The 21416-nt window shown below is 51.2% G+C and overlaps 1 protein-coding gene across 1 annotated transcript in view; it reads right to left on the bottom strand.

Annotated features, from left to right (window-relative positions):
* LOC138083701 (CMRF35-like molecule 2) overlaps window positions 1-20878 on the bottom strand; it is a 32354-nt gene extending 11476 nt beyond the window's left edge. Inside the window, exons 1-4 of the mRNA XM_068977523.1 lie at window positions 20842-20878; window positions 14871-15218; window positions 14391-14502; window positions 13154-13300 (exon numbers count right to left, since the gene is read on the bottom strand). Of these exons, the coding sequence (XP_068833624.1) occupies window positions 13154-13300; window positions 14391-14502; window positions 14871-15218; window positions 20842-20878 (644 nt within the window). The remainder of the gene's footprint in view (window positions 1-13153; window positions 13301-14390; window positions 14503-14870; window positions 15219-20841) is intronic.
* Window positions 20879-21416: the final 538 nt, after the last annotated feature.

Raw genomic sequence — 21416 nt, 5'->3', positions numbered from 1 at the left:
GATCTTAGTCCCCACCAGGGATCAAACTCTCATCCCCTGCATTGACAGGCGGATTCTTAACCACTGGACCACCAGGGAAGTCTGAGGCTCTTTTAAAGAGCACAGATGCTCAGACCCACGTAGTCAAGGTAAGGCTCAGCATCTGGGTCATTTCAAAGCCTCCACAGCTGGTCTGGACTTGGAGCCAGAGCTGAGAACCCTTCCTCTAAAAAGAGCTTGGAGGACAGGGAGGAAGACAGGCAGCAAAACCAGGGTGGGGCAGGGTCTCAGGGTGTCCCTCAACCCCGCACGTCAGCTGCCTGAGTTTCTGCTCCGGACGAGCCAAAGACCAGCCCGTGGTCCAGAGGGGCGAGTGTGACAGACGAGACAGGACAAAGAAGCCTGGTGGCCCCTGGAAGAGATCCAGTCAGCTTCAGAACCAGAGAGCCCTTAGAAGAGATGCTATCTGAGCCAAGCTTGGGGGGACGGGTGTCAGGGTCTGATCCTTCAATCGGAGAAGAGAAGACATTCCAGGTGTGGGAAACAGCTTGTGCAGAGATGTGGAGACACAAAAGAGCACGGTGTTCAGTGTGGGAGTGTGGGGTGTGTCTCGTTCATCAGAGCGTGTGTGTGGGTGTCATGTGTCGGGGAGGCAGAGCTCCGGGAAGTCAGCAGAACGATCTCCCCAGCTCTGGGCTTCGGGACTGAGCCTGTGGACTGCGGGCTGGAGGGGAAGGTGGTGTTGCCTGAGAGCGAAGGGTGGGAGAGTTTCTGAAATGAGGGTGTGGCTAGTGGTCCGCGGGATGAGGAGTCTGCAGATGCTTCTGTATTGAGCAATTAGGACCCCAGAGCAGAGCTTGATGAGACAGGTGACAGCAAAGGTGCCATTGCAGGGAGTAGGAAACAGGCAGGACATGGGATCTGAGCAGTCTGGGGGCAGAGGGCAGAGGCTCCTGGTCAGTCCCTGAGGAAGGTGCCGAAGCCTGGAGCAGCTCCCAGGCCCACCCTGGGCTGCAGGAAGGAGGAGATGGGGGTTGGATTCCTGTTTTCCAGGCTGCTTCTGCATCTGTGGTGTTGGTGAGAAGCCCCAAAGGTGGTCTGGTGACCATCGAGTGTCACTATGACCCAGGGTGGGCGAGCTACTTGAAGTGGGGGTGCCACAGAGAGAACTGGGGCTCCCACCAGATCCTCATGAAGACTCATGAAGGCTCAGAGAAACCAGTGTGGAAGGGCCGAGTGTCCGTCTGGGACGATCATAGGGGGCACGCGCCCACCATGACTGCGGAAGGGCTTGGGAGGGGTGACACCGACCCCACTGGTGCGGAACCAGAGAACTGAGCCTGACCTGGGGCACCAAGCCTACACGGCAACCCACCCAGGTAGGAGCTACCCTCCAGTCCCCCCCGAGGCCCTGGTACTGACCTGTGGGGGTGCAGAGCTCTTCCTCTATCTGCCTGAGGGGTGGCGGGGGCGGGGGGCCTTGAAACTCACCTGAGACTACATGTGTGCCTATGGTTTTGTGTGCCTGTGTCTGCACACACGTGCATGGAAGGCGGCGTGTAGATTTTTCTGGAAAGCCTGAAAGAAAGCGTGAACCTGGCATCTCTGCACGTCTCCATCTGTTGTCATTGGGGGAGCAGACTCAGCTCAGACAGGCTTGTCCCGGGAAGGCAGGGGCTCTTTACCAGGTCATCAGGCATCGTGTCCACCCTCAGAGTAGCCCCAGCCTGACCGGGGGCCTTGTCACTGTGCGGGTGAGGGCCAGAAAGCCATAATCCTGGGTGTCTCAGCTGACCAAGTGAGCCCCACCCCCGCCTTCTCTGGCAACACGAGGGCGGGGAGGATGAGGGACTCTGAACTAGGACAAGGAAAGGCAGGACCCACCGTAACCTAGGAGCCTCCACCGGCCTCCTCTGGCTGCCTCCGAGCCCTGGAGGAGATTCTCAACTCAGCCGTACGTGCCCTCCTTCAAACAGAGGCCTGGAAAGGGAGTCAGACTCAGCTCCCACCCCCAGCTCCTCCTCTAGAACCTTCACACCAAGGTCTTGTCTCCACTTCCAGCACCAGGGAAACCCCTCCACAGCATCCACATAGACACACAGATACTAGGTAAGTAACATCTCTGTTATTCTTTTTTTTTTTAATGGCCAGTTTCTTTTTTTTTTAATATGCATTTATTTGGCTGTGTCAGGTCTTTGACTGTGTGGATCACAACAAACTCTGGAAAATTCTTAAAGAGATGGGAATACTTGACCATCTGACCTGCCTCCTAAGAAATCTGTATGCAGGCCAGGAAGCAACAGTTAGAACTGGACATGGAACAATAGACTGGTTCCAAATCAGGAAAGGAGTACATCAAGCCTATATATTGTCACCCTGCTTATTTAACTTATATGCAGAGTACATCATAAGAAACACTGGGCTGGAAGAAGCACAAGCTGGAATCAAGTTGCCAGGAGAAATATCAATAACCTTAGATATGCAGATGACACCACCTTTATGGCAGAAAGCAAAGAAGAACTAAAGAGCCTCTTGATGAAAGTGAAAGAGGAGAGTGAAAAAGTTGGCTTAAAGCTCAACATTCAGAAAACTAAGATCGTGGCACCTGGTCCCATTATTTCATGGCAAATAGATGGGGAAACAGTGGCAGACTTTATTTTGGGGGCTCCAAAATTACTGTAGATGGTGATTTCAGCCAGGAAATTAAAAGACACTTGCTCCTTGGAAGAAAAGTTATGACCAACCTAGACAGCATATTAAAAAGCAGAGACATTATTTTGCCAACAAAGGTCCATCTAGTCAAGGCTATGGTTTTTCCAGTAGTCATGTATGGATGTGAGATTTGAACTATAAAGAAAGTTGCTGCTGCTGCTGCTAAATCACTTCAGTCGTGTCCGACTCTGTGCGACCCCATAGACAGCAGCCCACGAGGCTCCCCCGTCCCTGGGATTTTCCAGGCAAGAACACTGGAGTGGGTTGCCGTTTCCTTCTCCAATGCATGAAAGTGAAAAGTGAAAGTGAAGTTGCTCAGTCGTGTCCGACTCTTCATGACCCCATGGACTGCGGCCTACCAGGCTCCTCCATCCATGAGATTTTCCAGGCAAGAGTACTGGAGTAGGGTGCCATTGCTTTCTCCTAAAGAAAGCTGAGCGCCAAAGAATTGATGCTTTTGAACTGTGGTGTTTGAGAAGACTCTTGAGAGTCCCTTGGACTGCAAGGAGATCCAATCAGCATCCTAAAGGAGATCAGTCCTGGGTGTTCATTGGAAGGACAGATGTTGAAGCTGAAACTCCAATATTTTGGCCACCTGATGTGAAGAACTGACTCATTGGAACAGACCCTGATGCTGGGAAAGTTTGAAGGCAGGAAAAGGGGATGACAGAGGATGAGGTGGTTGGATGGCATCACTGACTCAATGGACATGAGTTTGAGTAAACTCTGGGAGTTGGCGATGGACAGGGAGGCCTGGAGTGGTGCAGTCCATGGGGTCGCGAAGAGTTAGACACGGCTGAGTGACTGAACTGAACTAAACTGGGCCCATCTTAGGTGCAGCATGCAGGATCTTCAATCTTTGTTGCCGCATGCAAACTCTTAGTTGCAGCATGTGAGATCTAGTTCCCTGACTAGGGCTCAAACCCAGGCAGCTGCATTGGGAGCTTGGAGTCTTAGTCAGTGGACCACCAGGGAAGTCCCTATCTGTGATTCTTAAGCCCACTTAGAAAGCAGAGAAAAGTCTTTTCAATTTTGGTAATATATGCAAATGTGGTATATAGAATAGGGAAGTAGGCTGGTTGTAGAATGTTCCAGAAATTAGCTGAAAAAGAGCAGCCAAGCTGGGGTGGATGTGTGGAAGAGGAGTTGGCACTGGGAGAATCGGAGGCTGAGACCCTCCAAGCCCGACAGTCCTCATGGGCAGGGTGGTGACACAGGAAGCCACTGGAGGTGGAAGGACTCCAGGGGGATGAAGGGGCCACTGGTGCTCGGTCGGGTCCAAGAGAGGGAGCTTGGGGTCACATGGCTTCAGGGCAGGAGGCCCAGAGCCCGCTGCAGCCAAGGCCGAGACTCAGAGAAAGCTATCTTGGCCTGATTTAAAACCCCAAGGAAGGACTTCCCTGGTGGTTATGGTTAAGAGTCAGCTTTCCCATGAAAAGAATGCAGGTTCCGTCCCTGGTAGGGGAACCAAGATCCCACGTGCTGCGGGGCAGCTAAGCCCCCACGCCTCAACCTGAGACCTGCGTGCTGCAACTGCAACCTAATGCAGCCAAAGAGAAAAAGGGAAACAACCCCAAGGGGTGGGAACTTGGTTCTGACACACTCAGCTATGTCAACAGGACTCTGCAATGACTCAGAATATTTGTAAAATGCCCACCTGGCCCGCCACCCTCAAATCCCTCACACGGTGGTAAATGGATTCCCTGTAAATGAAGGAAGGTTATGCTTTGAATAAAAATCAAAAAGCTGCAGGAGAAGGCCAGGGTGGCTGATCGGTGGTACTCAGAGAGAGAGGTTCTTAATGCCCGGGGGCAGTGGGCAGGGGTGGAGAAGGCCAAGGGGAGCCGCCTGGGTCACCTTGGGAGCCATGCTCTGCTCTGTGTTCAGCAGGAAAAGCAACACCCTCCCTGTCAACAACATTCACAACTGGACCTGTGACCACAGACACAGCTGAATCCATGACGACAGACGTGACTGAGCCTGCGACAGCAGACACCCTGGCCAGCCCGGCTTCCTCGCCTCCAGCCCCCGAGAGTGTCAGCAGCAGCCCACCCACGGCCCTGAGCAGCGTCCCCACCAGGCAAGCAGAGACAGCCTCCTGCAGACTTTCCCCACGGCTGCCCAGTGGTTGCTCCCCTGGGGCGCTCAGTCAAGGACCCCCGTGTGGACCCTCTGATGTCTCCTATGCAGAGAGAAGAAACAGTCGTCTGTCCTGGGCTTCCCCCTCCCCATTTATGCCTCTGAGGACTGACAGAGCTGCCCGCTCCCTGCAAGGAACCAGAACAAACCTCTCCAGCTGGGCTGCAGGAGGCAAGGCTGTGGTCTCCCTCTGACCTGCCCCCGCAAACCCAGAGAAGCAAAAGGAGGCGTAGTGGGGTTCAACCTCGAGTGTGCCAGAAGGCAAGCACTCTGTGAGTTTCCTGTGGCTGCTGTAACATCGCCACAAAATTGGTGGCTTCAATTAAGTTCAGTTCAGTTTAGTCGCTCAGTTGTGTCCGACTCTTTGTGACCCCATGGACTGCAGCACACCAGACCTCCCTGTCCATCACCAACTCCCAGAGTTTACTCAAGCTCATATCCATTGGTGGCTTAAAGTATCACAATTTTATTATCTCCTAGCTCTGGAGACCAGAAATCTGAAATAAGTCTCACTGGGCTACAATCAAGGGGCTGGCAGGACTGAGTTCCTTCAGGGGCTCTGGGGTAGCATCCACCTCCTTGCCTTTTCCAGCTTCTAGAGGCCACTGCAGGGTTGCCAAGGGGCTCAGTGGCAAAGAATCCACCTGCCTATGCAGGAGACACAGATTCAATCCCTGGGTCGAGAAAATTGCCTAGAGGAGGAAATGGGCAACCCACTCCAGTATTCTTGCCTGGAGAATCCTGTGGACAGAGGAGCCTGGCGGGCTACGGTCTATGGGGTTGCAAAGAGCCGGGCACAACAAGGAGACTAAACAACAAGAGGCCTCTGCATTCCTTGGCTCTGGGCCCCCTCCGGCTTCAAAGCCAGCTGTAGCGCGTCAAGTCTTCCCTGCATTGTGTTGCTTCCCTTTCAAAATCAGTGGATCGCCAATGTTAAACCTGTCTGCATGACGAAGCCCCCCTTGCTGTGTAACATAACACATTCGCAGGTTCTGGGGGTCAGACGTCTTTTGCGTGTGTGTGCGTGCTGAGTCGTGTCCCAGTCTCTGTGGCCCCATGGACTGTAGCCCGCCAGGGTCCTCTGTCCTTGGGATTTCCCAGGCAAGAATACTGGAGTGGGTAGCCACTTCCTGACCCAGGGAATCTTCCTGACCCAGTGATGGAGCCCTAGTCTGCTGCACTGGAAGGTGGATTGTTTACCACTGAGCCACCTGGGAAGGCGAGAGTCCTTTATCTGCTCGGGACAGTCATAGGCGTACGCTCTGGTCCTTCTCTCCCCAGGTGTTAGGACGTTCCGGGAGGGAGTGGGGAGCTAGGGTCCCTGCTTTCTCACATTCACCACATGGAAGAGAGGCGTGACAGCAGCCTGAAGCCCACCCCCTTCAGAGGTCAGCTCTCCCACAAAGGGCAGCGTCTCCCCCTCAGGCAGCCCCAGGTTCCTCCCAGCACAGCCTGGTGCCCTCCGGCTCCCACGGTCAAGGTTCAGTTTCTCCCTGGGTCCTTCCTCCCAGAATCGCCCTCCCTCATCTTCCTCCCCTGTTGCGGTCCAGCTTCCTTTCTCGAGGATCCTGTTGCTTGGAGCCTGGGCCCCTGGCTCTCGTTTGTTCAGTAATGAGTCTGAATGGAACCAGGTTATGGGAGATGCTTCAAGGCCGTCTTCCGTCTTGCTCACTCCTGTGGGGGAATTGTCCCTTGCAGCCACAGGACGCAGGACTTCAAGTGAAGCTGGAGAAGCCGGGAGCAGTGGGCAGGGGGTGGAGGGCAGGGAGGGTGGGGCAGTCTCTGTGCTGGGACTGGTGAGAAGAGCGCAGTGGGTGCAGGGCTATTTTAAGGCTGGCATCGCAGTGTGCCCACTCTCTCTCTCAGGAAAGCAGGTAGTGACAACATGACTCACCACGCTCAGGGCAGATGGAGGCAGAGACCAAGGCTGGCATGCCCCGGGTGGGGAGGGGGTGTTGCGGGGAGAGGGGGGTCCTGGCACAGCTTGTCGGGGAGAGGATCAGACTCTCTTCTGTACCAGGAGGGGCTATCCAGGGAGCAGAGACCACCACGGGCCCAGCAGTGTGAGACTAGACCAAGTGTCAAATATGGGTACTGTGTATATACATGTAACACAAGTATATTATTGTGTTAAATATTGTATCTTATGCATATATGTAGAATCTAGAAAAATAGCACAGCTGAACCTATGTGCGGGGCAGCAGTAGAAATGGATATAGACCACAGACTTGTGGGCACAGCAGAGGAGGCAGAGGGCGGGACAAACCGAGGGGGCCGAGGGTGGGACAAACCGAGGGGGCAGCATGGAAACCTACATTGCGCATGTCAGTCGCTCGGTCGTGTCCAACTATTTGCGACCCCGTGGATGGTAGCCCACCAGGCTCCTCTGTCCATGGGATATCCCAGGCAAGAATACTGGAGTGGGTTGCCATTTCCTTCTCCAGGGGATCTTCTTGACCCAGGGATCGAACCAGAACCCAGGTCTGCCACACTGCAGGCAGATTCTTTACCAGCATCTGAGCCACAAGGGAAGCCCATTACTGGGTGTGAAACAGAGAGCCAGTGGGCTCAACGCAGTGCTCTGTGACGACCCAAGAAGGGTGGGAAGGGGCGGGGGTGGGAGGGAGGCTCAAGCGGGAGGGGACATATGTGTATCTATGGCTGATTCACGTTGCTGTATGGCAGAAACCAACACAACATTGTAAAGCCATTACCCTCCAATTTAAAAATTACGTATGTGTTATATGAGATATTCCTTCTTATACGCACTGTCTGATGGGGGTCAGAGCAGGGACAGACCCCCCCCAGGAGAACCGAGCAGATAAACAGCCAGGTTGATGGGGGTTGAGGAACCTTTCTCTGCTTCTAAGAGGTGATATTAGATCTGAGCTTGAAAGACAGGCAGAATTTACCAAGGGCAACACAAGGTGGCCAGGGGTGCTGAGGCCAAATCAGAAAGAGGAGAGGGTCTAGACTGCGGGGGATTTGAGGAGGATCGAGGGGAGCAGTCTCAAGGCAGGATGGTAACAGATGGCAAAGGGTGCCAGCCCCCGGCACCAAGCCTGTAGGGAGGCCCTTGAGCAGAATGGCTGTGCCCCTTGAGGAGACCCCAGCAGGGACGCAAGCTTGCCCCTCTGTCACCCAGGTCTGAGCTCTGGGAGGGGGCAGAGAGGCAGGGCCCAGGGCTCCCCTAAAGACGCAGCTCACTCCTGTCACTTGGGCTTTGTAAGTGTCCTCCTCTGCAACATCCACGTGGTGCTCTTGACCTTCATGGAGGTGCCCCTGCTTGGGGGCCTGCTGTGTGCTGCAATGTGGCTGAGCAGGAGTCTGGGGCAGCCCGGGGGGCAATGAGCTGGGCTGAGCTGGAGAACCGCAGCGCACTCACCACCAACATCCGCCCGCCCGCCCACCTGCCGAGCAGATGGAGAAGAAGCTCCTGACTTCTTATCAGAGAAGGAGCGGTGATTTCAGTCCCAAATGAGATGAGTGTCCCTGCTACGGAGAAGATCCCTTTCATCCTGCCCTTGGAAACTTGACAGGGCCTCTCTGCCTCCTGCAGCCTCCACCGCAGGCTCCAAGAGAGGAGAGGAGATGGCATTCCCCTCATACACGGGGTCCTTGGAGGCCCCTGTGATCTCACCTGGAGTGGGGTGTGTCCTTCCAATGCCTCCGTCCCTATGACTCTGGAGGGAGGGCGGCTCTTCTTAGATAATTGACTAAGACCTTGTCCAGGGCTCCCGCCCAACAATGGGTTTCAAAATTCTAGACCCATCGGTTTACATAAAACTGGGATTAAACTAAAAAGCTTTGGGACTTCCCTGGTGGTCTGGTAGTTGGGAATCCGCCTGCCAATGTAGGGGAACACCGGTTCAATCCTTGGCCAGAAAAGATCCCACATGCCTCGGGGCAGGTAGGCCCATGCACCACAACTCCTGAGCTCCAGGGGCTGAGCCCCACAGCAAGACAAGCCACTGCAATGAGAAGCCCGTGCGCTGCAATGGAGAGCAGCCCCCTTGCTCACCACAACTAGAGAAAGCCCACACCCAGCAACAGAGACCGCGTACGGCCAAAAATAAACACAAAAATTATTTTTAAAAAAGCTTTAAAGTGTGTCTAGATGGGCAAAGACCCCCCACCATGGGCCAGGTGTCCAGGGGTCCACCAAGCCCACCTTCTGCTCCATCCGTTCCTCCTAGAGGAAGAGCGGCCTGGACACAGATCATTGAAGACAGAGTTGGTCCAGAGCCCAGCTCGTGTGTTTGCGAGCTGTGCATTTGTGCTGTACGTTTCCTATTAAAATCTATGGATTTCCTGTGCTCCTCTGAGACTGTTTCGTTGGGACACTAGTTTCATTTTTCATGTGTGAGAGGATGACCCATATATTCTAGAGGGTGTGAAGTGACCCTAAAGCAAACACAAGAGTTAGAATATATCTGGCAGTGGTGAGTCGGCAGCAAATAGAGGGGAGAGACCTGGAAGACCCCTTTTTATCCCCTCACGGAGGTCACAGTCAGATTCCCTACATGTAGATGCAAACTGTGAGTAACGGTTTTGCTGGTGGTTTAGTCGCTCAGTCGTGTCCGACTCTTTGCAACCCCATGGACTGTAGCCTGCCACGCTCCTCTGTCCATGGGATTTCCCAGGCGAGGATACTGGAGTGGGTTGCCACTTCCTTCCCCAGGGGATCTTTAGGAGGGTGATAATGGGAAAAGCATTGAGAAACATTGCTCCAGTCTGTGATTGAGGCAGTCCTAGTTCACCCAAACTCAAGGAGGGGAAGTAAGCCCCAACCTTTGATAGGAGGAGCATCAAGGAACTTTGAAGTCACACTTTAAAGCTGCCACACACAAGTCTTGATCCAGCACCTTCGCATCACATATAAGAACAAGGAGATGTGAAGGGTGAAGGCCCTGGGTGTCCAGTCACAGAGCCAGGTAGCAGAGTTGAATCTGCCCCGGACCAGCGTGTGTCTGGCTCACCCACCCTCCCCATAGATCCATCTGTGCTCTTGAGAAGGTCAGTTCCCAAGCCTGCTGAGGGCACCATATGGCCCCAGGCATAAATACCAGGCAGATACACAGGGTTCTGAAATTCTCTGCTTTGCTCAGAAGTCACAGACTGTATCTGTAACTTGCATGGATTTACAGACATGTTTCATTTTGATCATGGTATTTTATTAATGGAATCTCTTGCCCATATGTAAACATGCGGGATTTCATCTCCAGTTTCTCTCTATTTGCCATGCCATGCAGCCTTTGGGATCTTAATTCCCTGACCAGGGATCAAACCCACACACCTTGCTTTGGAAGCATGGAGTCTCAACTACTGGACCCCAGGGAAGTCCCCCAGCTTCTCTTTTAAAAGTAGCAATGGCTGAAAGCAATGGACCCACAATGTCACATCCTCTACATGGCATCAGAGTGTTTTAAACCTTCCCTGGGCTCCCCAGGCCTCCAGGACACCACTAAAACTTAAAGATTGGAAAGGAAGCATAAAAGTGTTCCTTTTCTCAGATGACATAATTGTCTATGTAGAAAATCCCATGGAATCTACCAAAAAAACAAACAAACTGCTCAACCAATAAATGAGTTCAACCAGATCGCAGGATGCAAGATCAATACACACACAAAAGGGTCATATTTCTAGATACTAGCAACAAGTTGGTAGAAAATAAAACACTATTCAGAGCTGCTTCCCCCCAAAGAAGAAACACCTGGGTAAAAACCTAATGGAACCTGCCTAGCATCTGTGTGCTAAAAGTTGCAAAATGCTGATGACAGAGGCCAAAGAATATTTAAATTAATTGAGAGATACACCTCATTTGTGGATGGAAGACTCAACATGGTAAAAACGTCTGTTTTCCCAATATTGATCTATGCAATTGCTTGTTTATTGTCTTGCATGCGTGCATGCTCAGTCAGTTCAGTGATGTTCAACTCTCTGCAACCGTATGGATTTTAGCCCACCAGGCTCCCCTGTCCATGGGATTCTCCAGGCAAAAATACTGCAGTGGGTTGCCATGCCCTTCCTCAGGGGATCTTCTCTGACCCGGGGATCTATCCTGCATCTCTTACTGTCTCCTGCATTGGCAGGGAGATTCTTTACCACTAAGCACTTCCTGGGAAGCCCCCAGTCCCTCCTAACTGCAGGTGCTTCAAGGACTCTGTCCTTGGTCCTGAACTCTTCCCTCGATGATTCTCCCTCTCCCTGGGCTCCAGTTTACCACCCCACACATCTTCGCTCCAGCATGAGTACTCTGCTAACCCACATCTCTAGCTTCTGACTGTTCCTCTATGCCTGGTAATCCCAGTCTCATGGAGAAAACCAAGCTGTTTATCCCTCTAGCCTGCTCCCGACTTCCCTATTTCTCTCAATGATGACCTATCCTTCTGCTCTTTCAGGCTTGACATCTCTGTACTCCCGGACTCTTCCTATCAGACTATCCTATTCATCAGCTGGGTAAACCTTCCTAAAACACATCCATGACTCCATGTTGATCTGCTCAAATTCATCCAAGTGTCTCAGTCAAAGCCTGAGTAGACGCTGGAGTCCAAACCCCTTCAGCACACCCGCACCTTAAAACTAAGGTCTTAAAACTGGGTCTTCCTAGGTTTTTCAGTTAAAACTGCACTGCCACAACTTCATCCCACCAGAATCTTAAACACACCTCCACCATGGGAAACTGTACGTGAACCTCACACTCTGCTGATTGGTCTTCTCTGCCTGACTATTACAATGAGTATTTTCTGCCTCCTTGTTTTCACTTCTGCTGTTGCTCTGAATATGTTCCTTCCCCCGGCTCCCCAACCCCACCTTACCACCCCACTCGACTGAAAGTATATACCTCCTTTAAGGTCAGTCTCAAATATCACCTCCTCCCACTGACCCAGCCAGTGTGACATAATATTTTCCCTTCTGACATCATGGAGCATCTCGCCTGTGACTGTCCTGTGGTGCTTGCCAGCCCTGCCTGTGCTCTACTGACTTGTGAGTTTATCTTCCTTATGAGGCACATTGCAAGCTCTTCTCTTGCCCATTATTATGCTTCCTATACCACCCTGTGTATATTTTACGGTTATGATTAGTATGTGCCTCTTTAGAATGAGGTTTTCCTTCAGCCGAGTCTGGGGCCAGCCCCAGCTCTCCCTGAGATGCCATGAATGTATGCACCCTTATGAGAGCCACATCAGAGCTCAGGTTCAGAGAACAGCAGCCCTGCCTGAGAACTCAGTGCTCAGAGGAGCTCTCAGAGGAAAAGGGTCACTCTGGATGCAGAAAGGTGAGCGGAAATGTTGACAGGCTGTGCAACTCTTGCCTGCATACGTCAGGGAGGAGTAATGGATACGCATCCAAGAAGCAACTGAGCACTCCCCTGGGCTAAGGGTGCCTGTGGTTATGGTGGTGTCGTACGATCCCAGCATGGTAAAGCATCTCCTTTCCTCTGTGTCCTCTACCCTGTGTTTGAAGCTATGTCTGCCTCTTCTGCAAAAATGGTTAATTGTTGATGGATGGTCTCAACCAGACTTCTCCTAAACTGGATAAACCTGGACTCTTCATCGACTCTGTGCATGGGAGACTCTCCAAGTTAGGGAATTCCCGGAGTGACATTAGAAGTATCCACTGCCTCCTTCTACCATTACTGCTCCAAACAGCCCCAGAAGTTTAACTTGAAGCTGCTCAGTTGTGGCTGAGCCAGACAGAGATGCACTCAGCCAAGTCACACATCAGTCACAAGGACACAAGAAGGTTTGAAGCCCAAGAGGCGTTGGAAAAGAGGAAATAACCCTGAACTCACAGGACAGCTGCACGAGCAAACTCTGTCAGGACTAAACTCCCTTGGAATTGTCCCAGAGGAGCAGATGGAGCCCTGTGAGCCCAGGACTGAAGCTGGGAGGGGTGTGTCCTCAGGGAGCCTCCTGTCTGCAGGGAGGAGGTGGTCATTTCCCTGGCAGTGCTGAACCAAGAAGCTTTTGTGCCAAGGGGAAGAGTAAAATGTCAGGCCTCTGAGCACACAACTTCCAGAGAATTCTTGCCCTTGGGAGGTGGGTGTGAAGCCCAGGAATCAGGATATCTGGGGAGGAGTAAAGAGAACCCCCAAGCAAGGGCAGGGGTGGCTGAGCCCTTCCTCACCCAAGGACTCAGAACGAGTGTCTTCTAAGATCCGGGACCCTCCCTGGACCAGTGCCCCCAGAAGACCTGAGTCCTTCCAGAATCTAGCAACTGCTGTCCCCCTGTCCTGGAGCCCAGAATCTGAAGGTCTCTCTTGTCCAGTCTGAAGAGCTGTATTCCTGGACAGGGCATTCCTGGGAACGGCACACTGCACGGTGGACTTCCAGGGTCAAGCTGTCTCTCCCTTCCTCCAGGGTGCCTCTGAGGTCTGTTCACCCAGAGGACAGCCCCGACCATGCCCAGGAACAGGGGCAGCTTCAGGAAGACCAGGAGCAGGAAGTGGATATTGCTGAGCCGGGACCTGTGGGAGACACGGTGACTGGAAATGAGCTGCCTCCTCTGGAGGAGGTCCCAGGTCCCTTCCCACCCCACTTCTCCCTGCGCCCCGACACTAGAGCCTAGATAAAGTGAAGTCGCTCAGTTGTCTCCAGCTGTTTGCAACCCCATGGACTGTAGCCCACCAGGCTTCTCCATCCATGGGATTTTTCCAGGCAAGAGTACTGGAGCAGGTTGCCATTTCCTTCTCCAGGGGATCTTCCTGACCCAGGGATTGAACCTGGGTCTCCCGGATTGTAGGCAGATACTTTACCATCTGAGCCACCAGGGAAGTTCCTAGATAACTCAGGAACAAACCTGGAAGACCCAAGTCAGGGCAGCCCCTCTCTGGGACTCCTGTCATCATTCCTGCCTCAGGAACTGCCCTTGGGACTCTCCTTACGGGGAGGGGAGGGAACGGAAGGAGGAGAGGGACTGGGCAGTGCCCACTTTCAGAAGTGTGCGTCCAAACTCGTCCTCTCCACCCCTTTCCTGCACACATCGTTTTCCCTGTTATCAGCTGACTTCTTGAAAGCAGTCCTCACCCACACTTTAAAGCCCTCGCCCCCTCATTCCCTTCAGGGTCTGACAGCAGCATCACAGCCCTTCTGGGTATCTTTGGAAGGAGGAGACAGACCCAAATGTCAGCCTGGAACCAGCGCACCTCCCACAGACCCCCACAGGCAGCTCCTGGAAGCAGAATCTCTGGTAGAGCAAAGAACTTTAGATGAGAGCCTGGGTTAGGGACTGTGGAATCAGGCCTCTGCATCCACAGCCCGGTGAGAAGGGAGACAGGGAGGGTGGGGATGGGAAGAGGGGCTTCAAGTCCACCTGAAACTAGCCTCCGTCTGTGTCCCTGCAGCTGCCCCTCAGGGGAGAGGGTTCACAGAACGGGTGCTGTTTTCCACTCCGCATGCAGCTTTGGAGAATATAAACATCAGAACCAGAGCTGGAGGGAAACCCAGCGAAGAGTGAGGTACAAAGGTCACGGTGTGCTGCCAGGCCCCGCCCCAGGCCCGGGCCGAGGGCCCCTGAGGCTGCTGACCCTCCTCCCCCACGGTCTCCCAGGCCCTTACCCCGGGCAGTGGGTCAACATCTCCTCGGTGCTGAGGTTCTGTCCATCATTCACTGTCTGGAGGGTGTCTGGTACAGCCAGACAGGCGGTGCTCCCTGGGGTGGTACTTGGTGCTGGAGATCAAAGCATGGCTCAGGCATCACTCTTTCCCCAATCCCACATTAAGCACCCACGTGGCTCTGATGTCACACAGAATCATCCAGTGACCACCACTTTCTACCGAAGCGAGTCAGTGTGTTCAGGGGTCTCTGCCTCTCTGTAAGGGCAAGGATGGTGCCCTGTGTGGGGTACCTATTCCCCCCAGCCCATGCCAAAGCTGAAGGGTCAGCTGCCTTTCTCCCTGAGCACACCCTAGGCTCCTCCCAACACTGCTGAGACAGAGGACAAGACCCAGGACACTGTTCATCCTCGTCCCCCATCTTTGTCCACAAGCCCACTCTTTTCCCATAAGCTCTGCTGCTGGACCAAAGGGAGCTCTTACCTGGGAAAACAGACACTTCAACCTGGACCGAGGGGTCCCAGGACAGCACGTCCAGGATCCAGATGGTCTGAATTCGACACCAGTAGGATCCAGCGTCATTCATGTTGAGGTTCTCCATGGTCACTGTGAAGGTCAGGTTATCCACGTGGTCTCTGATGGACACGCGGCCATTCCTCTTTTCTTTCTCTTCTCCTTTGGTCTCCACAATCTTGCGACACACTCTGCCATACTTTCCTCGGCACCAATATTTGTTATGCCCCTTGTATGCCTTCTCATACTGACACCGGACCTGCAGAGAGCTCCCCGTGGTGCCCGCCACAGAGCCAGGGCCCGTCAGTGACAAACAGCCTGGAAAACACAAGTCAGATCCCAGGACTCCGTCCCAAGAGGCCCCACCAGCAGCTATTTGCTTGAAGCCCAAGGGGAAAGTTACCAGGGAGGCGTGGACCATTCCAGGCTCGGGGACGGGGACCTGGAGAGACACCTTGATTTAAGACCTAAGCCAGAGGGTCTGGAGACAGCGGTCAGCAGGGCCAGCTCAGACCCGTGCCCGGCGAGCCCAGACACGCTGCCTGGCTGCACCGGCACCCTGTCCCTGGGAACAAGGGGAGTTGGGCCACGGTTGGAGGTGGGAGTAGAGAGGGCTGGCAGTCCTGCCCTGTTCTTTTTTGCTGTTTGCTTGTTTTGTTTTAATTTAAACTTTGAAATTTCTATTGGGATATAGCCGATTAACAACACCATGATGGGTGAACAGGAACAATTTGTTTCAGGTGAACAGGAAAGGGACTCAACTGTAAATACACGTGTATCCATTCTCCCCCAAACTCCCCTCCCATCCAGGCTGCCCCATAACATTGAGCAGAGTCCCCCGTGCTACACAGTAGTCCTTGTTGGTTCTCCATTTTAAATAGAGCAGTGTGTACATGTCCATCCCAAACTCCTCAAGTACCCTCTCCTCCCATCCGTCCCCCCCGGCAACCATAAGTTTGTTCTCGAAGCCTGTGAGTCTCTTTCTATTTTGTAAGTCTCTTTGCATCATTTCTTTTTAGATTCCACATGTAAGGGATGTCACGCAATGTTTCTCCTTCTCTGACTGACTTCACACAGTGTGACACTCTCTAGGTCCATCCATGCTTTTTAATATCCTTCCCTGTCCTTAACCCTCCAACCTCTGCCAGGCATGAGGGTTGGGCGTGTAACCAAAACACTTGCCTTTGGAGTAAGATTTCTGCATCCTGGGTGTTTTGTAGTTCAAACTATTTCTTTAAGAGTATAACTTCTTGGGATTTCCCTGGTGGTCCACTGGTTAAGAATTCGCCTTGTAATGCAGGGGACGTGGGTTTGATCCTCGGTCAGGGAGCTAATATCCCAGTGCTTCAGCCTTAGCATAGACGAACCCTCACACTGCAACTAGAGAGTCCATAAGGCACAACAAAAGACCACCTGGCAGCCAAAGGCCTCACGCGCCGCAGCCACGGCCTGACGAAGCCAACACATTGTTTAAAGAGTATGACTTCTTGTCTACTCTGCTCTCCACATGTTCTCAAGGGAGAAAAAATAAATCTCTGGCTCTCATCACAGACCCTCAGATTTAGAAGGTGGATTATAATAGCTCAGCCCAATTTTCTACCTAACCCACACATATATCAAAAGTGTCCATGAAATATGTTGACAAGTGATACCAAGTTACTGGTGTTTGAATGAGGAAGCCAGATTGGATTGGGAAGGAGCTGGTAGGTCTAAGTTATAGGTAGCATCCCAATTCTTGGGTTGGCCAGTGAGCTCACAGAGGTTTGCTAAATTATGTATGGTTAACATAAAAGAAGGACTTCCCTGATGGCTCAGAGGGTAAAGCATCTGCCTGCAATGCAGGAGACCCAGGTTTGATTCCTGGGCCAGGAAGATCCCCTGGAGAAGGAAATGGCAACCCACTCCAGTACTATTGCCTGGAAAATCCCATGGACGGAGGAGCCTGGTAGGCTATAGTCCATGGGGTCACAAAGAGTCGGACACAACTGAGCGACTTCACTTTAACATAAAAGAGGGCCTTGTATGGACCAATGATGAGAAGGCATCCAGGCAAGACCAACCCATTCTGGATACCAGAAGTTAAGAAAAAGAAAAGAAGATTCTACTAATTCCAAGAGAGTACTCTCCTCTGTCCTGCTAGAAAGTGCCTGGATGCAAGATTAGCAGGTCTTACGTGGGACCGTATAAATTCATGTGTGCCTTTTTTAAGGAAAGTGTTTGCTGGTTGCTTACAGGAGCTCAAGTCGGAAAGCAATGAGTTCATAATGGAAACACTAGGTGGTCAGCAGAGCAATCTGCAGGATGCACCTTCAGCGGTTTTGTGAATATCACAGGCTTTGCTTTGTTCTAGATACCCCGTGGGCATTGGAAAGAGCCCTGGGGAGGAGGGTCATCTGGATTTAATTTTCAGTTCTTTCACTTACTGGATATGTCACTAATCCTTTCAAGGTTTTATCTGTGAAGTGGGAATGATACTAACTGCTCTGTGTCATGAAGTTACTCAGAAGGGAAGGGCAGGAAGGTTCCTTAAAAAACTAAAAATAGAGCTACCATGTGACCCAGCCATCCCACTTCTGGGCATATGTCCAGAGGAAGCCATAATTCAAAAAGATACACACACCCCCAGTGTTCACTACAGAAGTATTTACAACAGCCAAGACCTGGAAGCAACCTAAATGTCCATCGACAGGGGAATGGGTAAAGATGTAGTACATACACAATGGAGTGTTACTCATCCATAAAAAAGGATGAAATAATGCCATTTGCAGCAACATGGATGGATCTAGAGTTTGTCATACTGAGTGAAGCCAGTCAGACAAAGACAAGCATCATATGATATTGCTTATCTGTGGGATCTAAAACATGGTACAGAGAGTCACAGAGGTAGGAAGCAGTGTGACGGTTACCAGGGGGAAAGTGGGGGAAAGGATAAATTGGGAGGTGGGGATTGAAATATACAGACTACTGTATATAAAATAGATAACTAATAAGAGCCTCTGTATAGCACGGGGAACTCTACTCTGTACTCTGTAATGGCCTACATGGAAAAGGACCGAAAAAAGGGTGGATACATGTGAATGTGTTCCAGGCAGATTCTTTACTGCCGACCAGCAGGGAAGCAGCCTGCAAAGCAAGAGACACAGGCTTGATCCCTAGGTTGGGACGGTTCCTTGGAGAAGGGAATGGCTACCTGCTTCAGTATTCTCGCTTAGAGAATTCCACAGACAGAGAAGCCTGGTGGGCTACAGTCCATGGGGTCGCAAAGAGTCACACACGACTGAGCGACTTTGACTTATACCCGCATGACTGATTCACTTCGCTATACACCTGAATGCTGTACACAACATTGTAAATCAACTGCAATCCAATACAAGTTTTTGAAAAGTTGCTCAGAGGGCTAAATTGTACCATAGGTTTGAAAGTGTTTGCAGGTTGTAAAGAGCTTAATAAATATAAGTTCTTTTCTTGCTCATTTTATATCGGAATTCACTTCCTCCATCTCCATTCTTTTTCTCTTTGCTCTGGAATCGCCCTTGCCATCTTTCTTTATATCCCTGACAACCCTCTTGGGTGCCCTCCATAAATTTAAAGTAATCACATTTTCTCCATACCATGTTTGTAACCCCAGACGGGTGCACAGGGTGGAGGAGGGAGCTGGGATGAAAAAGAAGAACCAAAATTTAAATCTTTACAAGTGACTTCAAAGTTCCAATCTTAGCCCATGGGAAACATCAGCTGCAAATGTTCTTAAGATGGAAAAATGAGCCTGTGGGTCTGGAGAGTTCAGCCAGTTCCTCAGAAAGGGTGGGAAGAAGTTTCCATCTTCAGTTTAGCTGCACCCAGGCTGGGGCACTTAAACATTTCATTAGATTTAAGCAAGAAGATTTAAACAAGCACTGATATGCTGGTAAACCAACTCTCTAGGGGAGAAGCCTGATTTGTAGCGTTTGCCAATTTCCAAGGTGTGAATACTCTAGCCCATGACTGGTTTCTTTTTCCTTTTTTACTTTTTTTTTAAAAAAACTTTTTATTTTGGAGTATAGTTGATAAACAATGTTGCGTTAGTTTCGGGCTGTACCACAAAGTGACTTAGTTATAATGTGTAATATATTCTATACACATAGTATATAGATATAGATCCTTTAAATAGATCCTCAAAATCTCTCCCTTTTCCACCCACTTTTCCAGAAGAATCTGTCATTACATTGGGCAGGCTCTACATTTTGTGAGGGAACCTAACAAAAAAAATTACTCTAAAAGCATGAAGAAAACCCTCTAATCTTTATCTTAAACTTACAAATATCATATATTAATGCATATATGTGGAATCTAGAAAAAATGGTATAGACGATCTTATTTGCAAAGCAGAGCCGCAGATGTAGGGAACAAACATGCGGACAGCAAGGGTGGAAAGTGGGGCGGATGGGACGGACTGGGAGAGTGAGACGGTCATACATACATTACTATGTATGAAGTAGATGCGAGAACCTACTGTATGGCTCAAGGAACTCTATTCAGTGCTCCGTGGTCATACACACGTTACTATGTATAAAGTAGATGTGAGACCCTCCTGTATAGCTCAAGGAACTCTATTCAGTGCTCCGTGGTGACCTAAATGGGAAGGAAACCCAAAAAAGGGGGGTATATGTGTATGTATGGCTGACTCACTAGCCTGTACTGCAGAAGCTGATGCATCACTGTGAATCAGCTCTGCCCCAGTAAAAATTAGTGTTAAAAATGTGCTCTCATGCACTTTGAATGTCTCTTTAAAGATTTTTTCTTCTGAAAGTTCAACCTTTGAGGAACAATATGATCATGCTCTTCCAGGAGGGAGTTAACGTAGAAGCTGCGGTTGCCCTTCTAGACTCTTCGTTCATCCCTCCTGATAAATCTTTCGTATCCCCTTCAACGGAGCCCGGACCAAACAGAGCGGCTGCTCCTTCCTGAGCTTTCTATGGTCTCCAGCATCTCCACGCTTTGGCATTAGCTACTCCGATTTTCCACTCAGCTGACTCATTCATCCTTCCAGACTAACTCCCAGTGATGCTTTAGGGAGACCTGTATCCTTCCAGGAGCAGAACTGGGGGTCCTGTGTGCACACTCATCACCATATGAGTGAACCTCTTCTATAGCAAGTTCTACACTTGTCTGACTGTTTGAGACCCCACTGACTGCAGCCCTCCAGGCTCCTCGGTCCAGGGAATTCTCCAGGCAAGAATACTGGAACAGGGGACTCCCCTGGTGGGCCAGTGGCTAAGAACCTGCCTGCTAAGACAGGGGATGTGGATTCAGTGCCTGGGCAGGCAAGATCCTACATGGTGCAGGGCAAGTACTGAGGCTGCACACCTCAAGCCTGTGCTCTGGAACGAGACGCCACCACAACAAGAAGCCACACCACAGCAGGGTAGCCCCTGCTTGTCGCAACTAGAGAAAGTGACAAAGACCCAGTGCAGCCATAAATAAGTTCTTTTTTTTTAATTAAAAAGAATACTGGAGTAGGTTGCCATTCCCTTCTCCGGGGGAATCTTCCTAACCCAGGGATCGAATCCACACCTCCTGCATTACAGGCAGATTCTTTACTGTCTGAGCTAGCAGGGAAGCCCTAGTTTCATGCAGTAGCACAGGAACTTGACACCTTCATCCAACCACGAGTCCCTGAGTGCAGAAATTGCTCTGAACTACCGCATTCAGAACAGTCCTGGCACACAGTTGGTGCTCAATAAGTGCATGAAGGCACACAGATGGTGCTCCACAAGTGTGCGTAGGACCATAAGATGAATGTTTGAATGTATACAAGGATATGCAGACAGATGAATTGATGTGTCCCTCCCATTTCTGCTGATGCTCTGCCTCTGGCTTGAACCCAGGACAGACCTTCTCTACCCTTCCACGGTCCTGCCCTCTGCAATACCAAGTTCCCAAAGGCCCCAGCCCCACTCACCTGGGAGGCAGAGAAGAAGAGCTGAGGGCAGCCACATGGTCCTATTTCCCTGGCAGGTGGCCCCAGAGGATCCAGGTCCCAGCTGAAGTCTAGGTGTCGACAACAGAGCCCGGGTCACCCACCTTCCACTTGTTCAACATTCCTGTGGTTACTTGCTCATCTACTTCCCTTATAATCTCTTAGCTACTTCCTAATTTGAAGCCTTACTTAGAAAAAGGGGAAGGGTGGCAAGAGACACTTCAGAGAGCAGACAAATCAATGAGAGAAATCTACCCATTTTTTTGTCCATTTAGTGACAATATAAGGTTTGGCTCACACCTTGAGCCTTCATGATCTCAATCCCGAGATATAAAGCAACAGAGGAGCCCCCTGGCCCCTTGCCTTTCTCTGTCTTCCCTCCTCTCTGGCTGCCTACTTTTGCTGTTGCTGTCGCTTTGTTTTGTTTCTGGACACACCACATCACACGTGGGATCTTAGTTCCCCGACCAGGGATCGATCCGGAGCCCCCTGCACCGGGAGTGCAGAGCCTTAGCCACTGCGCCATCAGGGAAGACCCTTCTCCTGTGTCATTTCTT

Source organism: Capricornis sumatraensis, chromosome 8 (genome assembly GCF_032405125.1).
Source record: "Capricornis sumatraensis isolate serow.1 chromosome 8, serow.2, whole genome shotgun sequence".
NCBI classification, from domain to species: Eukaryota; Metazoa; Chordata; class Mammalia; order Artiodactyla; family Bovidae; genus Capricornis; species Capricornis sumatraensis.
This window is presented reverse-complemented; position numbering and strand designations above follow the sequence as displayed.